Source organism: Gobio gobio, assembly GCF_949357685.1.
Source record: "Gobio gobio genome assembly, chromosome: 17".
Lineage (NCBI taxonomy): Eukaryota > Metazoa > Chordata > Actinopteri > Cypriniformes > Gobionidae > Gobio > Gobio gobio.
The window spans coordinates 37945817-37964955 of NC_137110.1; the positions used below are offsets into that span (position 1 = coordinate 37945817).

Genomic DNA, 19139 nt, shown 5'->3' on the forward strand with positions numbered 1-19139 from the left:
TGTCTGATGCATAAGGCCCACAAAATAGGAAAAACTTTGGGAGTTTCGAAGTCGTCATCTGATTCTCCATGATTTCCAGAAGACGTGTGTGTGCTTTCTTTAAAGTCGTCATGACGCCAAACCAGAGATGGCCTTATTATTCTGAGATATGAAGGGCCCTATCATACACTGGCGCCATATGCGACACAAGTGTTTTTTGCTAGTTTCAGCCCAACGTTATCATTTTCACGTCCTGCGCCGTGTTGTTTAAATAGCAAATTTGTGCAACCATTGGCGTCCTGGTCTGAAAACGAGGTGTGTTCAGGCGCATTGCTATTTTGATGCAACTGAAAACGACTGCGCCATTGACCAACTGAAACCTGGTCAATGTCGCAATATTTTTTTTGTTATTTAAAGAGCGTGTAAGTAATATGCGACTATAGGCGGGTGCACAAGGTACACAGGGATGCGCCGCAGTACATAAACATTTTTAAATATTAAAAATAACAGGATTCCTCTCTGTAGAAGCGTTCAGTTTTTCCGCTTGCAAATTCCGGCATGTAAATGGCTATTCCGCCATGGTGCAATTGCAACTGGCTTTTAAAGGGAATAGGAGATGAGACTTTGATTGGTTTATTGCATGTTACGCCCAAAACACACCCATTACTCATTAAGAGAATAGGGACAACACTTTTAGACCATGCGCCGGGCGTGACGACCATTTTTCCCGATTCGGACATGCCCTAAGTGCACTTGCGCCGGGCTGTTGAATAATGAAATAAGCTATTTCCTCACAAAAACGTTTTATTCAGCATAGCATAGCGAAGCTTCTCCTCCACTGACATCCTTTTTTTTTTTTTTACTTGTCTCCTTCCCTGCGTACTGCTGTGTTAGCAGGCTTTACACTTTTTTTTCGGCTAAGGTTGCAGGCTTGCCTTCAATTGGCATTGGGCAAAACCCCTCATGGAAGAGGAAACCTGTAAAAACTGTGACAATGTGTGCTTTTTAGGATCAACTAACGCTGGATTTATGTATGAACGTTTCAGTATGTGAAGTACGTAGTGCCATTGTTGCAGTAAACCTGCACAAGATTCCTGAATGAATAATTTATTAGATGCACGGCAGTCTGTTATCATAGGTACATGGGCCTCATTCAACTTTCATTTAATTTCCACGTCAAATGGACCTTCCCAAAAACTCTCCTCCTGATTCACAAACGCGTCGTAAACATCCGGTTTGATAGTTTAACTTGTGTATGTTAATGAGTCATCCACAATTAGCATAATACCCACCCTTGAGTTACAACTACATAAATTTCGTGTCCAGGAATGCTGTGGAATCTTCTGGACTCTCTTCTCAGATTTGGCCCCAGTATATTGCATAGATGCTGAAGAGACTAATTGGTCATATACCTAACAATAAATATTCAAATAATTTTAGCCAGCTAAAAAAATGCCTGGTGCTCTTATGAGAGCGGCCAGCTGTTGGCTTTTAAGAGCGCTTTGGAGGTTTCTACGCACCATTCACACGTGGTAGGGAGCAGGTGTAAATTTCTTTCGTACCAACGAACATTTTGAAAATACGAAAATGTTAATGAATCCGAAAATTGACGTCAGAACAGCTTTACACAAATTTGTTCTGGTCGTGTTTCATGAATGAGGCCCATTGACTTTACATTTGAATGCCCCTAAACATGATACAGAACAAAACAAACTGTGACTGTCTTCTTGAGCGGTCCTTGGCCAATGATGTCAGTCTGTCTTCAGTCTGAAGGTCTGGTTACGCAAGACTACTCCAACCCAAAAAGGAAAATTACCCCATGATTTACTCACCCGCAAGCTATCCTAGGTGCATATGACATTCTTCTTTCAGATGAATACAATCAGGGTTATATTAAAAAATGTCCTGGCTAATGGAAGCCCAAAAAAGTGCATCATTCCATTATAAAAGTAATCCACATTTCTCCGGGGGGTTAATAAAGGCCTTCTGAAAGGAATCAATGGGTTTGTGTAAGAAAAATATCCATATTTAAAACTTTATAAAGTAATATATCTATCTTCGGACGTCTTGCGTTGCTCCAGTTCCTTTTTTTCCGTAAATTGAATACAGAAGGCGGTCTGGCGAAAGCTAGATATTTTACTTTATAACATGTTAAATATGGATTTTTCTTACACAAACCCATCGATTTGCTTAATTTAAATTTTTGGGTGATCTATCCCTTTAATGCGGGTCCTAGCTCTTGCCTAACCCTTCGTCTTCCAATTATATTCCTCTGACCTTTTCCTTCTCAGCCATCTTTTTCTCAGTCTTTCTACAAATGTCCCTCTTGCTCACTCTCTCTCCTCCCCCATCATGAGCGTATACTACTATTGCTGATTGGCTGCTAGAGTGTTGTGGTGCTCGGTCTGATTGGTCCGATCCACTTTGTTTTTTTTCTCCTACAGCCAGAACAAACACAATATATCTATATATTTTTTCAGCACGCACAAAGCAAATATTCACAAAATTGTTTGTTAGGGTTCGTGTTGTCAAAAGTTCTGACCGCGATACCAAGTCGGTACTGAAATGTAAAAAATGTGACGCTTTGAGCGCTGTTGAACAGAATCGTAAACACCTCTGATTGGCCCTTGTGCTCACATGCTCATCAAATATGTCTGTGATTGGCAACAATGACCAGCGCTTCAAAAACATGTTATAAATATACATCAATATCGCTTTTCACAGAGCGCTTACACAGATACACACGGTGAGCGTTTGAATGCATGCGCCTATCAGCCTACCTATGGAGATAGATTTGTGTCTTTATTACATGCGATAAAATAAATGATCCGAGAGAAAAAAAAAAGTTTGAGAGAAAAAGTTATCACAATGATAGCAAAAAAGCATTTCATGAGAGAGAAAAAAATATTTGAGAGAAAGGGTTTTCATACCAATAGCAAAAAATAATAATATTTGAGACAAAAAAAAGTTGAGAAAGTATTTTCTCATAGAACATAAAAAAAAATACATTTGAAATTTTTTTAATTATTTCTGAGAAAAAAAATCTCTCTCAAAATACTTTGAAAAAACTCTCAAATATATATATTTTTGCTATCAGTGTGAAAACATTTTCTCTCTAAAACAAAAAAGAGTTTCTCTCGAAACGCTTTTCTTTGCTCTCGATGCAATTTCTTGCTCTCGTGTCAGATTTTGATTTCACTGTGAGAATTGTGTCATGGGCGGGGCCACGTTCCCATTGGCCAGTCGGGTGAGCATCGTCTTGTCTTGGGAGTCGAACTGAATCATTACACCATTGTTTGGTTCACCTGCATGATACCGCCTCCGCCTTATGGCTAGTTTAGTTGAGCACGGACACTCCAATGTTTGGGTAAGATGATGTCACACAGCTGGCTTAGCAAGTTCAGCATCACTGAAGATTAAACGTTAAAAAATAGCACTCATATTCAGGAATGAGTGTGTATTATATTATAGCCATCATGCTAGGTAAACTTGCAAACTCACCTGGTTTATATACTATTTTTAAATCAAATGCCAAATGAATGTTTTGATTTAGATAGTTTCACTGTAAGTGAAGTTTTCACTAGTTTCGTAACGTTAGTTCACTGACAACCGGGGCAATTTCCCCTTCATTATCACAGACGTATAGCCTGCGATAATTAATGCGATATGGCTCAGCTTGTCAGTGAACTTATGGTAGTAAATGCCTCTCCATCTGAAAGCAGGTGATGGCGATTTACTACTAATCAAGGAACCGGCTTTACTGATGAGATGAAAATAACAATGTCCTCCAATATATCGCCCAGCCCTAGTTCATCATACAACCTCCTGTACAGTTTTACTCCATGGACTCACTATTTTGTTTTTAAGGTCAATATGATACATTTTCTGTTTGAACCTATAACTGACCTATAACCTAAAATGATTATTATTAATGTGTTTAGCATCTGTATCTCTCACTGGGTAGGCTATAGAGCAATATAACTTACGCTCTAAAATCTTTGCCTTAGACCAGTGGTTCCCAACCACGTTCCTGGAGGACCCCCAACAGTGCACATTTTGCATGTGTCCTTTGTCTGACACACCCACATCAGGTCTTGGAGTAGCTACTAATGAGCTGATGACCTGAATCAGGTGTGTTTGACTGAGGAGACATGCAAAATGTGCACTGTTGGGGGTCCTCCAGGAACGTGGTTGGGAACCACTGGTCTAAGGCAAAGATTTTAGAGCGTAAGTTATATTCCTCTATAGCCTACCCAGTGAGAGATACAGATGCTAAACACATTAATAATAATCATTTTAGGTTATAGGTCAGTTATAGGTTCAAACAGAAAATGTATCATATTGACCTTAAAAACAAAATAGTGAGTCCATGGAGTAAAACTGTACAGGAGGTTGTATGATGAACTAGGGCTGGGCGATATATTGGAGGACATTGTTATTTTCATCTCATCAGTAAAGCCGGTTCCTTGATTAGTAGTAAATCGCCATCACCTGCTTTCAGATGGAGAGGCATTTACTACCATAAGTTCACTGACAAGCTGAGCCATATCGCATTAATTATCGCAGGCTATACGTCTGTGATAATGAAGGGGAAATTGCCCCGGTTGTCAGTGAACTAACGTTACGAAACTAGTGAAAACTTCACTTACAGTGAAACTATCTAAATCAAAACATTCATTTGGCATTTGATTTAAAAATAGTATATAAACCAGGTGAGTTTGCAAGTTTACCTAGCATGATGGCTATAATATAATACACACTCATTCCTGAATATGAGTGCTATTTTTTAACGTTTAATCTTCAGTGATGCTGAACTTGCTAAGCCAGCTGTGTGACATCATCTTACCCAAACATTGGAGTGTCCGTGCTCAACTAAACTAGCCATAAGGCGGAGGCGGTATCATGCAGGTGAACCAAACAATGGTGTAATGATTCAGTTCGACTCCCAAGACAAGACGATGCTCACCCGACTGGCCAATGGGAACGTGGCCCCGCCCATGACACAATTCTCACAGTGAAATCAAAATCTGACACGAGAGCAAGAAATTGCATCGAGAGCAAAGAAAAGCGTTTCGAGAGAAACTCTTTTTTGTTTTAGAGAGAAAATGTTTTCACACTGATAGCAAAAATATATATATTTGAGAGTTTTTTCAAAGTATTTTGAGAGAGATTTTTTTTCTCAGAAATAATTAAAAAAATTTCAAATGTATTTTTTTTTATGTTCTATGAGAAAATACTTTCTCAACTTTTTTTTGTCTCAAATATTATTATTTTTTGCTATTGGTATGAAAACCCTTTCTCTCAAATATTTTTTTCTCTCTCATGAAATGCTTTTTTGCTATCATTGTGATAACTTTTTCTCTCAAACTTTTTTTTTTCTCTCGGATCATTTATTTTATCGCATGTAATAAAGACACAAATCTATCTCCATACCTACCGGTCTGCTGGTCGAAGCCTTCAAACGCTCTCGCTCCCACTTTCAAAAAACGTTCAAACACTTCTGTGTGCTTTCAAACGCTCCCGTGATCATTGTAGCCAATCACAGACACATCCGATGAGCGTGTGAGCACAATGGCCAGTCAGAGTTGTTTACGATTCCAGCTCAACAGCGCTCAAAGCGTCACATTTTTCAAATTTCAGTACCGACTTGGTATCGCGGACGGTACTTTTGACAACACTAGTTTGGGTGTTGATGTCAATTCAACAGCATTTCTCAAAAATCGCTTACTGCACCTTTAATGCATGTCTAATTATGTATCTATTTGAAAAATGTATTTGTGTGTATTTGATATTTTAGGCTTGACCTCTGAGCAGACAAGCACCATTGCACCGGAGGATGAATTGGAATAAAAGGCGATGCCCCTCAAAACCCTTCTTCATGTATTGTTGTTCTCTTGTATCCAATAGCTCCTTTGCATCAACTACCCGCTCTGCTTTATGCAAAAACATTTTTTCTTCATTAACTAGTTTGTGTCAGGCTCACATATCTATGGTGCTTGTGATCAGGATAACTATAACCCTAGGAGGAAGGAATATTTGTGGTCCCTAAATGAAAACTACTGGTTACGTGCACTACAAAATACATCTTAGATGCTTTGCGCATTGATGCCAAGGTAGAGCTGATTTTCATAATGTTCATTTTTCACTTATACATTAATACTCATGGTGCAATAATGTGCCAAAACCTTAGGAACACTAAAGATAACACGCATGTAGGGAGATAGGACATACTTATGCCACGTTAAACAGCTCTTTCTCACCTCACATTGTCAATGAATAGGACAAAATGTGTAAGCTGCAAACTCTTATCACACACTTCAGCAAATCTCTGGTTTGAACACTTTTGTGTATTCTTATGGCCCAATAGTCAACTAGTTGAGCGCATGGTGAGCACACAAGAAGGCCACCTTACAATGAATTATTACATGACGTAAGGAGATGCCCTTGGTAGGGATTTGAGAACAGGAAGGGGGTTTAGGGAGTTCGTGATTGTGAATGTCTGTTGTTATTAGTATTAATGTGATGGTAAATAATAATCTCGAATTCAGTTGCCGTTAAATGCTGTATAATTTATGTTTACACTTGCTGTCAGTTCATGTCTATAAATGATAACTGAATAAATTTGCATGTGCATGAAATGCTTGCTGTCTGTGGTCATTGTTTCAAAAGTCAGCCTCACAGGATGAATGCACTGTTATCCTATAATCAGTCGACCATAAATACATTTCAGATCTTTATGTGTACAAAATTTTCCAAGGAGGTAAACATATTTTAATACTAAAACTAAAAAGAGGATAAAATAAGTAAAAACAACAATATTAATAAATAAAATTTCTATCTAATATAATTTGACTACACTAATAATTTAGCATGAATGAATTAGTGTATATTAATTAATAAATAAGACATACACTACTGTTCAAAAGCTGGTAAGATTTTGTAATGTTTTGAGAAGTATTATGCTCACTCAAGGCTGCATTTATTTGATTAAAAATGCAATAAAAACAGTACTCTTGTGAAATATTAATACAATTTTAAATAACATTTCTATTTTAAGATTTCCTGTGATGGCAAAGCTGATTTTTCAACAGCCAATTACTCCAGTCTTCAGTGTCACAGAAATCATTCTAATATGCTGATTCTGTGCTCAAGAAATATTTCTTATTATCAATGTTGAAAAAAAGTTGTGGCACTAAATATTTTAGTGTAAACCATAATAGATCTTTTCCTGTATTCTTTGATAAATAGAAAGTTTAAAAGAGCAGAATTTATTATAAATAACAATCCTTTGTAACAATATAAATGTCTTCAATGTCACTGATAAAAATTCTATATATATATATATATATATATATATATATATATATATATATATATATATATATATATATATATATATATATATATATAGTTGTGGTCATAATTATTGGTACCCCTGGTAAATATAATTAAAGATGGCTGTAAAAATAAATCTGCAATGTTTATCCTTTTGATCTTTTATTTAAAAATGCACAAAAATCTAACTTTTCTTTGAAGTAAAATAATTGAAAGTAGGGGGTAATCACATTATGAAATAAAAGCTTTTTAAGTTTGTACTGCCCTTATATGAGCTGAAGAGCTCTGCCTTTTGAACAGAATAATTCCACATTTTCTATAAAACCTTCTGTGGATTTTTTTGCTGATTATTTTGAAAGTGCACGAATAATCAGCAAAAAAACTTGAATGCATAACATTGGATTGGACCTATAATGCAAGGTATGGACAGTGGGCTGAGAAATCAGAAAATCACTAATAGTCCCACAGGTTCATAACAGCCCTGCATGTTGAACATTGGCTTCTAACAGGTCCAAGACTCAGTATGTGTGACTGGTTGGCAGAACATGAGAGGAGGCTAAAAGATGAGGTCCATAAAGCAGAAGGTGAGCAAAGGCTTTGGTGGCAGAACGGGTATTTTGCTTACCCTGTAAAATGTGGGGATTTATATTTGTTTTTTCCCCTCAATTTGCCATTTGTGATAATTAAAAGAAAAACGTAATTATTTACAATTTAAATCTTTAATTGGGAAGTGAAAAGTTGTCATCTGACAGAAGCAGTTAGATCACTCCCAAAGGGAGATGTCCTTTTATCCACACGATGGCAATGTTGCCTAATGTTCATTTGGAAAAAGCCCTTAGAAAAGCGTATTTTTTATTATCATACAAAATATTTATGATGCGCTGGCTAGTCTTCGCCAAAGTTATGTGGACTTTGTTTAACCCCGAATACTTATAAATCCAACCAATAGAAGACTAAACACGTATATCAAGCCATTCAAAGTAACGAATTTGTGGGCGTTAATGCGCACTACGAGCAGATGGTCACTCATGTGACCATTTAGGGATTGTTGTGTTCTCTCTGTAAGCGTATTTTTCACGTACTTCGATGGAAACTCCATTTTTCCGAATCAACTCCTGTTCGACTACATGGCAACACATTCAAATGCCCTGAAACAGCATCTCTCTGTGTGGAGCGTCTACGTCACGCGCTCTGACCCTCTTGCCCATGGAAGCGCGCGAGACCCAGCCGGAGCCGCCCGTTCATCGCGTGAAAACACCTTTGGAAAGAATGTCATCCTATCATTCTATTACAAATGGATTTAGCGGTGTCCACGAATAATTCGCATTTCGGCGGTTTCGCGGTAAGTACTGGTGATTTCGCGCAGCTCCAATGAAGCGTTGCTAACATCTGGCGCGCGCTGGCGGCGGGAATTCATCGTTGCTTTATCGGTAGATCTCTTGCATCTCTCCTTCAGTCAATTTCAAAACTGAGCGGTATTAAACGCTGTGGTTAATGCACAAGCCGAGAAACTGTTTCCTTCTCGGTCGAAGCCTGCTTTAAAGCTCATTCCTTCTGTCTTTTCTTCATTGCAGTGATTAACTATGCAGAAAATATGCATTTGTACTATAGTTATGCTTGCATAGATGGACTGGTGGCCTTGTTCAATACATAAAGCTGAATAACTTGATCAGGTGTAGTGTCGCGTCCACCTCTAACCGAGATACCTACACCACCCATCATCATCATCTCTGGTCCATCATCTGACCCTGCATGGCGCATTTAGTCCATATGTCCATCACCTTCTAACCTGGGCAATGCATTGCATGTTGCATTAATGAGAACCCTTGGTGACATGTGTTATGGCATCCTACAGCCCAGTATCCCACAGCCTTCACTGTGAAGTAGGCTGGTCTCCATTATGACTGCTAGATGCTGTCACTAGGACTGAGGCTGGAGCACCTTTTAGACACTTTTCTCTATGCATAATTGAGCATCCCTCTCTGTCCTTGCTCTCAACCCCTGCTCTAATAATTCGAGCTCGACAGAATCAAGAAGAATTCTGTTGCCGTTTGGACTGTAATGACAGTGTGGGATAGATGCAGTTTCAGCTGCCTCATCATATTGACCAGAGTTCAGATTGAATGCAGGCTTGCTGCTGTGCACCATGTAATTGCTGCTGTGCGGTGATTTGCTTTGAGCAGTCCTCAATTACAGTATGTAAAGATTGCAGGGACAATGCATCATGATGCAGTAAGACGTGTTCCTCAGAGACTGAGCTGCATGTCTTTACACTGCATTGGCATGTTATGTGCTCTGAAAAGCATCCCAGGGACTTTAGTGTGTGTGTGTGTGCATTTAAAATAGCCAAGGCCAAGTTTTGCTATTCATTATAAAGTGATATAATGATCTCTCTGACAGACCTATGTGGTGGTAGTGGTAAATACACAATGTCAGATGATTCCAATAAGTAACCATTTATTACTGTTCCTTGGTCATCGCGGCTAATAGAATGGCTTGCTTGTTTCTTCTCCTCTCGTCTCCTCTGTACATAAATCCTGTGCTCTGACTGACAGCAGACTCTTGGTAAATCCAGTGTGGAGGTGGGTGGGGATTTTAAGGGCTTCTAAAGTGGATTTTGGATTTCATTTGTGCAAATGCTGCACAGTGGGCTACTGCCATTTATGAAGTTTATTAGCTTTAAATGATTGGATTATGTATGGGTGTGTGTGTTTTGCACAATAGTGATGGCAAGACTGGTTCAATTCGGTTTCTTTTAATGAACAAGTAAAAAAAAACAATTCCATGGATCTTTTACGTCTTTGTGCCATGCACTATAAAGCTAGCTAATCAACAATAGAGGTTTATATACGCAGCAGTCCAACCTCTGTTTGTTGACAGTTATCAGCATCCCTCCACCACCCCTTCTCCAGTCTACACTTTTAGTTCTAACCACTTACATACACGGGGGGTATTCTGGGTTCGGGCCAAATTCCGAGCTCGAAGCCTTTCCCCCGGATAGCACGCCAAATTTACTCTCTATACATTTTATGTAAGTGTGAACTCGTGAAGCAAATATATACAGTTACAGTACATACCACATAGAGACGTCCTGCTGTATTGCTGCTGCTCCGCTTCAATTTCAGCCTCTGGATCTGATTCTGGATCATATATGTATGGCTGAATCTGATTGATAGCCATCGTTTATTTAGGACAACGTTTTTTTCCCAGATTTTCTAAGGATGTCACAGCTTTCAGACGCTCTCAATGCAATAGCTGCGCACGCTTGTGGCTCTTTAGCTCTGCCCACACGATACTCCTCCAGCCGCTCGGTTTTATTCGGAAAGACAGCGTAACAGCGTATCTGTCTTTTATAAATGTGATATAACGAAAGACTTGTCCGAGATATGAAGGATGCAATACTACTCTATTGGTACTCAAGATTGACATGAGATTGACATAAACTGTGTGATACCCCCCCCCCCCCCTTTAAAGCTGCAGTCAGCAATTGCAGTTGTGTGCGGAATTATCATCTTTTCGTGGGTTGTGCATCGGCTCCTCAGCGCGAATGCATCTAATGTTTAGAGGCGTTTCATTTACAGCATTACAATAAATCGTGCTACCAACAGTGATTAAATCTAACGATCGCTTAGCTTATCACAACAAACCGTGCAAATAATAATTATTATTTAGGGCTGCCACTAACGACTATTTTTATATCAATTAATCTATCGACTAATTTATCGATTAATCTATCGACTAATTTATCGATTAATCTATCGACTAATTTATTGCATAATTTTCAACAATTTTACTTAAAAACATTTATTTTAACTTGCAACGTTGGCCTTCACTATAAAAAAGTAGGCCTATAAATGTTGGCAACAAAGCGGAAATCGGCTCGGAATCGGAAAACCGTGAGACTGACCAGCCGATCAACGAGATTGTGGTCCCTGGCCGATTGATCTGTGCATCTCTAATCCAATGACTCATCTTTAACAAAATGGTTGAGTGAATGATTCAATGACATTCAATTGTCGCCTTGCATTGCGTAGCGACACGCTGTTCTTTGAGCACCTTTGCCATGAATCTTACACTTCATGATTGTATCAAGTTGAAAAATTGTTTCTAAACTTTTGAAAACCCAAAAGTGGAAGAAAAAAAAACACCTGAATTTTTATTTTGAGCTTGGTTGCTCTCCAGCTGGTTTTGAACACAAGAAAGAACCCATCCCAATAACACCCACAATAAAACACATAAAGAATGATCACACTGATGTGAACCCTTAATACCAGTTAGTCGACCAGTCAATTTTGAAATATGTAGTTTTGCGCTTCTAATCTTATGTTAGATCTAATCTCATTCCGTCTAATCTTAGTATTCCAAAACATCCTATCAAAAGACCACTCTTCAAAATATTACTTTGTTATTTGCATGATTTGCTTATACATAAAAATGCAGTTCGACCAAGCTGAAGGATATGCTCTTCTTGTTCTTTTTATCTTAAAAGCATCCAGGAAGAGGAAAATAAGTGCATCTGCTGATCATACTTTTTTTTCTTTTTTTTTTGCTGTCGTTTGGGGGAAGGGAACTGGAAAAGGAACAGGTTGTCTTGTCATGCTGTTGCATGCTGGGATGCTGGAACACACGTTGGAATACATCCCTTGTTGCCCTGCCGTAATGCTGCCAAGAACTCCAGGCTTTCTTTGCCAGTCTAAAAAAAGTGCAATGGAATCAAAAGTGTCCCTGTTTGCTTGCTTTATGTATGTTCCTGGTCCTTGTGCACGATTCATCAGTGCAACTTTATTCTAAAGAAAAAATGTTGTCTTCAGAATATTTTGTCAAATTGTAAACATTGTTATGTCAAGATGCTCTTGTGGATGAACTCGACCTTCAGCTTCTACATTTCAGTCAAAAAGCCTCCTTAAAAGTGGGTGCAGCGTGCATTTCATTATTCAATTGATTCACAATAGATACAATCAAGTCTTGTCACATTAAAGAAGTAAAATGTGTACTGTTTTATGTTGACTTCAAGGAAGTCACCTTCACTTAGACAGGTATATCAGCTAGGTCAATTGGTCTATCAATATTTGGTATGGGTATCTGCATCATTCTGATATCAGGTCCACAAAGTACAGACTCTTTCACGTTTTCTGTTTTGAAATATTTGTAATGCATTTTGATTAAATATGGTCTCAAATATGCTAATTAAATTATATTATAAAATATAAATTAAATTAAATAATATATATAATTATTACAATTTAATAAATATAATATATATTTAAAATAATTATTCTTTCTATTTGAATACATTTTCTGATTTGGTGCGTATTATTATTATCTTATTATCTGTTAAAAACAGTTGTGCTGCTTACTATTGTTGTACAACTCATGATAGGTTTTTTAAGGGTTATTTGATAACAAGAACAGGATTTATTTAACTTTTGAAACATTATAAATGTCTTTACCCATCGCTTTTAATTTAAAAGTGTATCAGTGATGGTAATAGCTGTGTTTGTGTGTTCGTGTGTGTAGGGGGAATGCCTACTCCAAGGCAAAGCCCTGTGGAGGAAAGGGAGGTGCTGAGTGGTGAGGGAAGATCCAACAACAACAACATGGCGACTGATGCCACCACCACCACCAACCTGCTGGCCTCTGTTAAAGAACAGGTATACCGCACCGTTTCCATCTGCTTGCGTCTGGCTGTAGGGTATCTGTAATCTGAATAGCAGCTCTAACATGAGTGGCTGCAGATTGTAGGTGTATTAAGTCAACATTGTGCTCATTAGTCAAGGCATATTTGCATTATTAATTCTTGGGTGGGGAAAGCTCGCTCTGAGGACACAAATATCCAGTCTTCACTGAATTTTAGAGCTGATAACCTTTCCTCTGTGTATAGATTACAGAGTGTTTATTTTATTTTATTCTTTATTATTTTTTATCATAATTTATTTTTTATTCCTATTGACCTATTTCTTCACATCAGGTTTATACTGAATTTGAGAGCTGATAAAGAGCTGATAATGTCTCTGAAAAAAAGTTTTACCAAGTAATAATTTCTTCTTCTTCTTATTATTATTATATATGTAATTGTATTATATATTTTACTTTATTTATCAGCTAATTTTGTTAATTTGGTTTCAATGACAAAGTAAACACTCAAAATGACAGCGGTGAAAAAAAGCGGTTAAGAAAGCATCTGATCATAGAGATGTGGATATGTTTGCACCAGCTGTTTGTCGGCATCATGTCGACAGATGAGGCCGTTAAATTTACACTGTTATGATAGTTTGATTATAAAGTATATTTGATACTATAGACCAGGGGTTTTCAAACTTTTTTGTCAGCCGAAACCCTTTTGACCAAAATAATTTACTTAAAGTACCCCCTGAGATTTGAAGTATATATTTCAATAATTTAATGGCTCATTTGCATGTTTACTTCAAAAACATGTATTATTTAGTAAATACGTTTTATTTGTATTTTTTTCTATTTTAATATTATTTAGCCCATTTGTTTAATTTTTAATGATTTAATTATAATTTTATTAATTGCTTGTCATCAACTTACGAACCCCCTGCAATTCCCTCGCGAACCCCCGTTTGGGAAACCCTGCTATAGACTATATAAATCTAGATATGTGAGACTATAGTTTGAATTAACCTATTTCCTTTGCATGACGCATTGTCATTACTGTACAGAATGGCTGTTTCAGCATTATCCGGAACATTATAAGCATTCGTTTGATGTGTCATAGAATGGGAGAGAGGCTCTCGGGAGAGCGAGTCCTTCACATAAAAATCAGTATGAAAGACAACCTAGGAAGTTGGTGAAGGTCTTGTTTTTTTAAGCTTTGTTACAAGTGGCTCACTCATTGGCAATAAATAAGCGATTAAAGCATGACAATTCTTACATATAGCCTCTTTACCTGTTACCTCACATTAGGTTTACACTGAATTTGAGAGCTGATAAAGTTTACTTTTTTACAAGTTTATTTTATTTAATTATTACCAGTTTATTAATATTACCAATGTTTTATTTTATCAGCCAATTTGGTTAAGAATAAGATTCTTATTTGTTTCTTCACATCATGTTTACACTGATTACTGGTTTTTGATTACCAGTTTATTGTTTATATATATTTATATATATATATATATATATATATATATATATATATATATATATATATATATATATATATATATTTATATATATATATATATATATATATATATATATATATATATATATATATATATATATATATATTCATGTTTTCTTGCATCAGGTCTAATGCTTCAGCCTTCAAATCTGTCTCATAGTTCAGTGTCATGAAAATTACTAATTAAACTGTTAGCTTAATCATTACAAATCTTGTTTGTGCTGATAGCGTTTATTAACGCTGTGAATCCTTGTTAAAATCCAAATAATTGACCCATTGCCAGGCTTAACATATTTCACTAGGACACCAGAAACTGCAGCATGGATTGCATTGCTTTGTGTGTGTGTGAGAGTGCAGTGATTTGTGTGGTCATGTCTTGTCTTTTCTTTGCACTCCTCTTAGACAGAATCAGGACATAGGCAAGTATTGTCACTCTGAACAATAGGTTGAATAGAAGAGGCCTGGTACAGCTGGTAGCTCACAGCATGGCACAAGGCAGATAGCCATTGCCTGACTTATCTCACCAGGAGAACAACACTCAATAATCTCTCCTTTTCATTGGCTACATTAATTGCAACCTCTTCTAGTGCTTGGCAGCTTGATACCGGAAATACTTTCTGAATTTAATATCTATTTCAGACTAGATACAATGCTCCAGAGGTGTTTCGATGCAATGTAACAATGGCAGGCAATCATGAAAATATGCGGTGACACAACAGTGATATTTCTTCTCCTCAGAACACTATAGTCAATACAGCAGCAATGTGGGGCTGTTTATATGTGTGTGTCTCCTTTAAGGGCAGCTGCATCAACGAGTCTGTCTCTATCAGAGAGAGCCAGGCCAACAGTGCAGCCTTCTCGCCTTCTGCACACACACACACACACATAAACAGACACACATGCATTGCACACACACACACACACACACACACACACACACACACACAGAGACCGAGGCTTCAGAGACAGAACAAGAGGAGGGGAGGAGGCCACAAATTCAGAAGCAAAGAGCAGCGGGACAGGATGGAAGTTGGATGAAATGGGATTTAAAGATGATTCATTTTGAAGCTAAATTAACATTGTAACTGGAAACGGGTATGAAGTGTGCACTGCCTTCACATTATGGATTTGTTTTTGATGATAGAAGGCAGTGATGGTGACACTTTTGTCCCTCCTGTCTTTCTGAAGGAGCTCCAGTTTGAACGGCTTACCAGAGAACTTGAAGAAGAGAGACAGATTGTGGCCAATCAGCTGGAACGATGCAGGTTGGGGGCGGAGTCTCCAGGTGCTGTGAGTGACAGGTAAGAGGCAGCTTTGAAAAATACTAAAGTCATGTGCTCGGGGATTTGAAGGAATAGCTCATGATTTAAAGGAATATATAAAGATTCTGTTATTTACTTTCCCTCATGTTATATGACTTGATTCCTAAATTATGTTTCCATTTAAAAGTAAAGCCAGGCGTACACGGTGCGGTTTGTGCTGTTGTACGAGCTTGCGGGTGATTTTTTTTCTCTCAGGGGAAAGTGCATGGAAATCGTTTGAGCTCGTATGGTCATGGCTCAAATTGTGTGAAAGGAATTACGAGTCATGGCGAGTACGTTACGAGTACCTCCCGACATCCTGATAATTTTTAAACATGTTAAAAAATTCAGGGAGTCTGTCCGATTTTGACCAGTGTATAGGCTGACCCCTATTGACACATCATACACAACCACTTCACATAGGCTAGATCTATGAATATTATTATAGCCCAGTAGAGCACGCACGCGCACACACACACACACACACACACACACACACACACACACACACACACACACACACACACACACACAGAAATACACTCTAGTTGTTTTTTAATTTTTTATTTAACATAAAATAACATAAAAGAACAGTGACCACAGGTTTCAAGTACATTCCAACATAAACCATAGACACATGCATCATCAAAAGACAAACAAATAAACACTCTTGTTGTTTTTATTGATTTGATTGGCTGTGTTGTTCTCTGCTTTCCACCAAATCATTTGCACACTCATCTTTTTATTTTCTTTCTTTTTTTTCTATCCAAAGCTATAGCAGCAACATTGAAAGCTCCAGTCTCCGTGTTTAAATGCGAAAGCTCACATGATTGCGGCCGGCTCGCCTGTGCAGTACAGTCGTGCCGTATACCACCTGCTTTGATATGATTATCAGGTTAACCGACTCGTAACGTGTGCAATGGCTCACAACCTCCCGAGTGTCTCGCAGTGTACACCCACCTTAAAAGTATCATAAAAGTAACCCATATGACATTTTGTACACTGCGCAATAGCTGTGTGAGGAACAGATTTAAATGTAGGATATTAACAGAAAATCATCTATTTTGCTGTTGTTCTTGAGGCTCCTTTCTATAGACATTCAAATATGGCCCCTTTATATGCATTTTTAACATCAGTGATGTCATACATCAGTGGTTCTTGCTTGTCTTATACAAGTTCGGAGTAAATGAGAATATACTGTTTTTATGAAAAGAACATCTGTACTGCGTTCTCATTATTACCATGAGGCCTGCTCAGCATGTTTTTCTGTTCAAAACATGCATATGTTTGTAAATATTTGATCACTGTTGCTGGTGTGGTTTTTAATGGCTTGTGATGGTACTGAAGAAAATGAAAAGCTGCTTTTTGTCATTTTTGGAGCTTGACAGTTCAGCAGTGCTATTTTAGTATCATTGATATAATATTTTAATAGTTTTTATTAATATTTAAAAAATATATATTTTACTGTTAGTTTTAGTAATTTTGTTGTGTGTTTTTGTTGTTTTTATTACAATGTCTATATAGTTCATTTTTTATTTAATTAATAATTTTTCGTTATTTTATTACGCCAAGTAAAACTTAAAAGAAAATGAGAAATTATGACTGGGCAAAAAGCCGAAATAAAATAATGTTTTTTTATATTTTGTCTTTTATTTCAGTTCTTTTTAGTTTTAGGTAACAACAATAACCCTATTTTGTTGTATGGAACAAAGCAGCTTGAACATTCTGCCAAAAATGTCCTTTTCTGTTCTACAGAAGACAAAAACCATTTAGGTTTGGGATAAGGGTGTAACCGTTCAAATTACTCACGGTTCAGTTTTTATCACCGTTTTAGGGTCACGGTTTCAGTACGGTTTGGTATGTGCTATGTTTCAGGAAAAAAGGACTACTGTCAAATAAAAATAAAGAAAATAAGAACAAATAATCAAACTACACAAACAGTACAAATAAATACAATACAGTAAAGATACAAATAAAATAAATTTGTTTTTTCAGGACACCTATAATTCAATGGACTATTAAATGCACAGCCATTCGCAATTTGTTATCTGCATTGAAAATATATATGAACACGCTGTTACATACCTTTGATAACTTTTGAGGCTTATTTTGTGGAGTTTTTATATGCCGTTTCGTCGGTTAAATGCCCGTAAAGAGCGGTTACACTAACAGTGTGGATGAATCACGTTTGTGTGAAGACTCAGGATCTATTGAAGAGAACGTAGGCAACGCAGAAACTCATACAAAGCGGAAAAAACACTCATTTTTGATCCATTAATGCATCTCTCACTTACTGTGTGCGGTCTCACTCTTTGAAGCGCCAGTCAGAGGAAAATGCCTATCAACGCGTGCTGTCATGAATAATTAAGCGTGTGCTTTCATGAATTAAGCAACGCGTCTTCTCATAGGACAAAGACACGCAGTCTCATGAATAATTTTGAGACACCAATGAGTCATCGCCGTACTATAGTACGAGAAAACATCACAACCTGACGTTGACATGAAGACGAATTTAAACCAGGAAGTTGAAAATAGAGCAAAAAGGTTTAAAATTAACTAGTTTTCTCCCACATTCAAAACTAACAGATGGTAACATTGTCTTCCATGATGTTCAACACACATACTTCTGTTAAAATCTCAGAAAATTTGGTTTATGGTTTCATGACCCTTTAAGACATTATGCACGGATCCAGAACACTGATACTATACACATGCGTTGTCTTTCTGAACTATTTACGTTCACTTAAGACATAACCTCGCGCTAAGACGGGCTTGTTGACAACTTTTGTGTGAATTTGTCCGTTCAAGCGCAAGACTTCAGATGAGTGCACAGTCTGCACACATAAATCTTCTTACAGTGTGCCCGAGTTCTCTTTCATGTCTTCTTGCGATTGAATGTTTAAATTGATAAGGCTTAAAGGAGTTTAGTTGAAACACAGATAGAAACGTGTGCTGTTCAGGTCTCAACATGCAGGGGACGACGGCGTGGTAAGATCATACGGCACTCCTATTGAACCAAGTTGACAAAAATTTTGGATCAATGCTGTTGTAACGTATTGGGAAGCCAGAATCCATATCCATTGACAGAAACGTACATTAGCCGAACTCTGTCTTTTTTATGTGTTGTTATTTTCAACAAATCAGATTTCGTCGTCAGATTGAAGATAAATGGTGCGGCTCAAATTTTTACCAAGAACCGTTACACCCCAAGTTTGGAAAGACATGTTTCATTTTTAGATGAAATGTTCCATTAATATATCATATGACTCTGCATGATCTAACCCCTCAAATGACAAAATGAATTCCCTTTACTTTTGGGGAGGTCATTATTATATTTCCAAGAGTGTATTTATTTATTTATTTTTGGTGCAGGGTGA

The 19139-nt window shown here is 37.3% G+C and overlaps 2 protein-coding genes across 4 annotated transcripts in view; both read left to right on the forward strand.

Moving 5' to 3' along the window:
• cUnh7orf57 (chromosome Un C7orf57 homolog) overlaps positions 1-6622 on the forward strand; it is an 11515-nt gene extending 4893 nt beyond the window's left edge. The window contains exon 8 of one of the 2 annotated variants that reach the window (XM_079840099.1): positions 5777-6622. In XM_079840099.1, coding sequence (XP_079696225.1) covers positions 5777-5829 — 53 coding nt within the window. In that variant the 3' untranslated portion in view covers positions 5830-6622. The remainder of the gene's footprint in view (positions 1-5776) is intronic. The other variant, XM_079840098.1, reaches the window with a different exon arrangement.
• A 1697-nt stretch (positions 6623-8319) lies between these two features.
• The window catches only part of pkp4 (plakophilin 4), a 44575-nt gene continuing 33755 nt past the window's right edge, over positions 8320-19139 (forward strand). Inside the window, exons 1-3 of one of the 2 annotated variants that reach the window (XM_079840090.1) lie at positions 8320-8656; positions 12832-12965; positions 15650-15762. In XM_079840090.1, the coding sequence (XP_079696216.1) occupies positions 12837-12965; positions 15650-15762 (242 nt within the window). In that variant the 5' untranslated portion in view covers positions 8320-8656; positions 12832-12836. Of the gene's footprint in view, positions 8657-12831; positions 12966-15460; positions 15557-15649; positions 15763-19139 lie in introns of those variants that run through there. The other variant, XM_079840091.1, reaches the window with a different exon arrangement.